This window comes from Capsicum annuum, chromosome 12 (genome assembly GCF_002878395.1).
Source record: "Capsicum annuum cultivar UCD-10X-F1 chromosome 12, UCD10Xv1.1, whole genome shotgun sequence".
NCBI classification, from domain to species: Eukaryota; Viridiplantae; Streptophyta; class Magnoliopsida; order Solanales; family Solanaceae; genus Capsicum; species Capsicum annuum.
In genome coordinates this window covers 3,943,762-3,950,003 of record NC_061122.1, presented here as the reverse complement: position 1 = coordinate 3,950,003, position 6,242 = coordinate 3,943,762, and the positions used below count along the sequence as shown (strand labels likewise).

The 6,242-nt window shown below is 29.0% G+C and overlaps 1 protein-coding gene across 1 annotated transcript; it reads right to left on the bottom strand.

The window, feature by feature from the left end:
* Positions 1-1,324: 1,324 nt before the first annotated feature.
* On the bottom strand, positions 1,325-3,700 carry LOC107870505 (transcription factor MYB20). Its single transcript, XM_016717061.2, has 3 exons — positions 3,467-3,700; positions 2,767-2,896; positions 1,325-2,237 (listed from the first exon to the last, which is right to left on the bottom strand). The coding sequence occupies exons 1-3, from the start codon at positions 3,597-3,599 to the stop codon at positions 1,589-1,591; spliced, it is 912 nt and encodes a 303-aa protein (XP_016572547.2). The 5' UTR covers positions 3,600-3,700; the 3' UTR covers positions 1,325-1,588.
* Positions 3,701-6,242: the final 2,542 nt, after the last annotated feature.

The following is a 6,242-nucleotide window of genomic DNA, read 5'->3' as shown; positions in this document are numbered from 1 at the left end:
ATATTGTTACATGAAAACTGCTCCAATATACAACATTGCACATGGAATTTTTTTTTTATAATTAGTCTATTAATTTTAGTTATGATACCTAATAACATGTAAATATCAATGTTGGAAGCCCACGTGTCACTTTTTAAAATTAAATATGTATAATTAGTACAAACTTAATTTTTTTTAAAAATATAATAATGATAATGACAATAGTAATATATAATAATAACAATGATAATTATAACAAGAGTATAGTAGTGATAATAATAAAAATTACATACAAAAATAAATAAGTAGTTGTAACTTGTGGCAATTGATAATGTAGCTAAATGTGAATTAAGTTGTTGTGAGGACCATAGTCTAGGTGATCAGAATTCAAATTTTAATAGAATTTTTTTTTTATATATAATATTTTTATTTATCTAAGTTTAAGGTAAAATAATCGAGATGATCACAAATTAACTCTTCGATATAATTATTATCTTTTAAAAAGTTACTTGCATTATCAAAGTGCTCATTGCTTGCCTCCACTAAAATTTATGTAGGACCTTTCTTGAACTAGCTACACTCTAATTTAGAGTACAAATATTAAAGGCATATAATGTATAAATCACTTTAGTTTGACCTCAATCGATAATTAAATATTCAAATTTTGAGAATACATATTTAGATATCTCAAGTCGTTCATATTGTGCCTCGTGAACAACCAATATTGATGTAAAACATATATATAGTTTAAAGGTATTTCAATTATTTAATAAGTTGAAGTGCTCAACTAACACAAGACAAATCTAAAATTGTAAAGAAAAATCATAAGTTGAGGTTTTAAGTAAGAGGTGGAGTCTGATTTTCAACTAAAGGGGTTCAGTAATTGAAGAAAACCTAACCGGAGAGGATTCAACACCTACTATAGATACATAAAAATAATTTTAATTATTTATAAATAGTATATTTTTTCGTCGGAGTTTGAATAAACCGCCAACCAAAGGGCTGGCTCCGCCCCTAGTTCTAACAGTTTCAAATATAAATTGAAAGGATGACTAAATTGGTTGAGGAAATAATTTGATCTCAAATGGGAGGTCAAATTCGAAATCTCCTTCATGCTTTCTCGATTGGGTCGTCGCACGGGGCTTGCTTATGCCTAGTACGTTATCTCTTTTCTGGAGTTTGCGAACTATAATTATATTAAAAAAAAAATTAACCTCGCGAAACACCCAAAAAATAGCGACTGCGGATTCTATTTTGACTATTTCATGGATATATCTTGTTTAATAATAAAGTCTGAATGATAGTAGCAAAAAGAAAAGTTGAGAAAAATAAAGATGAACTTGTATGATCAGAATAAAACTTTCCATTCACCAATTTATTCTAATTTGTACATTAGAACAAAAGAGTGTTTTTACAACAAAAAGTTAAAAAAAAATATTTTATATGGGACTTTTGTACTTTCTCCCCATATACTTTTTTACTTTTTATTTAACTCCATATAACAACTAAAACTACTATTAACAAAAAGTGACACGTACTGTCCAATCAAAAGAAATAAAAAAAAAAAGAGAAATATTTAATTAAACTCTGCGTATCGAACAAACTTATATCACAAGAGTTGCTCAAACTTCCAAGATTCATCAAATGTGACATTATTCATCATGTCACTATGATCATCCTCAAGCAAGAAATCCAATGTGCTAGTGAAATCATTGTTAATTTCCCATCCAAATCCCATGTTGGTATTTTCCATTAATGGCCATTCATCAAAGCTTGGCAAAAACTTCAAATCTTCAAGAATGTTGGATGACGATGATGATGAAAATGATGATGATGATGATGATGTTGATGGCGTTGATGATAATTCTTGAACTAATATCTCATGAGGTTCAATCAATGGAACTTCATCTATACCAAAGCCATTATTGTTTACTTCCACTATAGTTGAGTCAAAATTATTCGCGCAACTCGTCTCCATTGTGTTATTATCATTATTACTGTTGTTGTTGTTGCTGTTGTTGTTGTCGTCTTCTGCTTTGATCTCTATCATAGTTGATTGATCTTCAACTTTTTCTTGTTGAATTGGTTGATTTTCTTGTTCTAATATGTGTGTTTGATCATTTGTAATAGTGGAAAGTGGCTTGTGAGTGACTGGATCAATCCCCATTTTCTTCAACTTCTTCTTGATATGCGTGTTCCAGTGGTTCTTGATTTCATTATCGGTTCTTCCAGGCAAATGAGAAGCGATCTTTGACCACCTGCAAATGTTAATATTCACTCGATCAGATCACGGAAAAACATTGATTAACTGTAACTCATAATACATTGTAAAAAAATATCAATCGAGTAAAAGAGAAACTTAGATCAAAATGACATATTTACCCTCCATATATCTTGTGAGGGGGTCCATTTTCCCACTTAGGTAAAAAAAAAAAAAAAAGTCTTAAATAGGTAAAGAAATTTTAAAAATATTATTGATGGATAACAATGACACATGAAAGGTACATAATGAAGAATGGGTACCTGAAATTAAGTTAAAGTTTTTGTCTACCACTTGAAAGTCACTCTTTTTTTAATTTATTTATTTTCTTGAAATTATAAAAACATTATGATCCACACAAAGAGCTCCAAATAGACATAGCACTTATTTAATAAGTACTACCATACTTTTAGCTCATGTTTTTTTTTTGGTTGAAATATTCAAATATGTCAAAAGTGAAAAGGATAGGAGAAATAATTGACATGTTTTTTTTTTTTTCAAAGATAAATTAATTACTAATGTATTACCTATTTCCAAGTTGAGCATGAAGATCAATAACCATTTTTTCTTCATATTCTGATAAAAGTCCTCTCTTTAAATCTGGTCTTAAATAATTTGTCCATCTTAATCTACAACTCTTTCCACACCTTAATAGCCCTGCACCATAAACAAAAATAATTCATCAACACCCACAAAAAAAAAAAAAAAAAAAAAATTATAATAATTATTACTACTATATACTATAATCAAGATATTCTGGTAAATAATTCACTTGCTTTTTAGACAAATGGGCCAATTATAGGAATGAAAATAATCATTGAAACCACCCCTTCTCATTTTCCAAGTTAGCATACTATAGAACATTACCCCACATTGAATTTAGGTTGTGTTCGATATGAAGGAAAATATTTAGAATTTAAGTTTGGTGCATTGTTGATGTAGTTTTTTTTTTATACCATCAGTTAACTTTTATCTGCTGTAGTAGGTCATTCATTTCTCAGGTAAAAATATAAAAATGGATGAACTTCTACAATAGGTAAAAGTTACCTGATGATGTAAAAAAAAAAAATACACTGACGATGCATCAAACTTAAATTCAAACATTTAGCTATTTTCTCTTTTCATTTGAGTTAGATGTAGCAGGTTCTGCTACGTCTGGTATGAATTTGTCAGTACTGCTTAATGCAGACTGACGAATTCAATAAAAGAAAGAAAAATGAGAGAGACCTGCAAGTTTAGGGACAGCTCTCCAACAACATTGGCCATTGTTAAGAATGAAGTGAATGAGTTTCTTGTCTTCCTCATTTGTCCATGGACCTTTCTTCAATCCAACTTTGTCACAACAAGGTTGTCTCCCCATAATTATTAGAGTTTTGTTTGATGAAACAATAAGAAAGAGAGTAAAGGAACTCTTTTTTTTGTGAGAGATGAAGAGTGGTCTAAATTCTCAAGAGAACTAATGAGACCAACAACAAAGGCAACCTACTTATATATAAAAAAAAAATCATAACCAAACACCCCACACCCCACCCCACCCCACCCCCACCCCCACTCCACTAACACCCTAGTGGGGTACCACACATTAACACTTCTGAAAAAAAAAAAAACACGGCTTATCTCATTTCTCTAATGGGTTTTAACACATATTACATCGCGGAGCGAGGTAGGGCTGCGGTTTTTTCTTTTTTTTTTTAATGAAAAATTACGTTATTTACATGTTTAAGTTATTTGCTAGAGTCGGGGTCTATCTAAAATAACCTCTCTATTTCATTTGAGACAGTGGTATAAACTGCGTACACTGTATCCAGACTGATATTGTGAAAATACACTGAGTATGTTGTTGTTATTGTTGTATATATAGTAAGTGGTGAGCTTTCTTGAGCTTCTTTATGTGTTTATTTCCTTCATATTTTTTGACATATTGACAAGAAGAAATTATTCGATTGATAAATATCTTTTTATTTTAATTTGAAAATTGTAAATTCGAATAATTAAAAGAGTAAAAAGATGAGAGCTTCTGGCGAGGAGTAAAAGAAAAATCCGATCACAAAAGGATTCATAATTTAAATTTAATAATTTTACAATTTTGGTATTTCGAAATCTCAAAAAATTCAAAAAATTATTTTCATAATTTAATATCTTTCTGATCTTAAGATTGTGAATTTGAGTCATAATTTTTTCTTCAAATCACTTACAAAATATCAAAAATAATTTAAATTTGTATTCATGTTAATGCAAAACTCAAATTTTGCAAATATCATTTTTAACTCAAAAACAAATACCTTTTTGATAAAAAAAAAAAATCACAAATTTTATAATGTCAAATGACCACTTAGCTAGACTATTTTTTCTTTTTGCAATTTTATTATTTTCTTATATTTATGTATGTTACACGTGTAACTCAGTCATTCAGCGCGTGCTAGCGCGTGGTGTTGTCACCTTCCGAAAGCGCCACCTCAACACCCCCTCATTTTCTCTTTGCTTTAGTTTGAAGCATAAAAGTATGGAGAAAAATACATAAATTTTCTCACACCTCATCAAATAGTAGCGGAGCCAAAAATTTAACGAAGAATGTGTAAATTTTTTGCTCAATGATATTAAAAATATGCAAGAAAAAATATACACTCATAATAACTATCATTTAAACTTTATACACCACATAAGTTTCTGACGAAGAGTGTATGGATCAGTGGTGGAGCCACCTTTGCTCCAGGGGTTCATCCGAACCCTCTTCAACGAAAACTTATATTGTTTTTAAATTGTTTTTATACTATTTTTTTCATGGCTAAAAATATTTTTTATGCATATATAGTAGATGTTGGACCCTATTCGACTAGTTCATATATATTCTTCTGAACTCCCTAAATGAAAATTCTGACTCCGCTACTAAAGGAAGAGCAGATAAAGAAAAGAAAAAAGGAAGGGCAGCACATGTGTATTAAAACTCTCACTGTGTACGTGATTCGATAAAATAATTAAATTATAAAGATCTATTATGCACATGCATTTCAAGAGACTGTTTGGCTTGAACATGTAATCTCCTGATCACATGACAACAATTTTTTCAGTTGCTCCAAGAGTCTACAGATAATAGAGAATAAATTTGTCATGCTTTTTTAGCTGCTCCAAGACTGCCTCGGAGAATAGAAAATAAATTGGAAATTTTAGTAAAGTTAAGTAAATTTTCTTGAATATGAATATCTATTTTGGTATAAAGTGGCTATTTTTTTCCACAAATTACATTCATTTGATGTTTATATGGTTGTGGTAATTTTATATGTTGAATGTTGACCTCTAGAAATTTACTTTATCAATGCACATTTTTTTTGATAACTTAACTTGGAATGGGGTCTATGCATGATACATAGCTATAATTTTACAAAATTACAAGAAAAATGTCTTTATTTTTGTATTTTGAAGGAAATACATATAATACATATACTATGCTAACAGAGTATGTATTGATACAATTCTTTTACGTGGTTCAACTGATACAATATTATACGCTCGATATAGCTATAAATGTACAAATTATTGCAGCTACATATGTTTCATAATTACACTTGAAACAGTAGCTATTTATGAAACTTTATCTAATTTAATTAGATATATATATAGCATTTAATTACATCATTTTCCATGTTACAGTATCATGTTTGTTATAAAGAATAAAAACTGATAAGAGAAGTAAATTTTCATGTGAGAGAAATTGTTTTCTTAAAGTTAAATTCAAAATAACAACATAGATCTTTCCTTAGGAATAAATTCATTAGATGTTTAAGGAACTAATTAAAGTAAGATTACTTATTCAATTATTATTTGACACACAACAAAAGTCTACGGTTTTAGTACTCTTAAATGGACCCACAATCGTATGTACTAAGCAAATAATAATAATAATAATAATAATAATAATAATAATAATAATAATAATAAAAATAAAAATAAAAATAAAAATAAAATCTTATCCTTAGATTAAAACCAAAGAAAATTTCATGTGCCA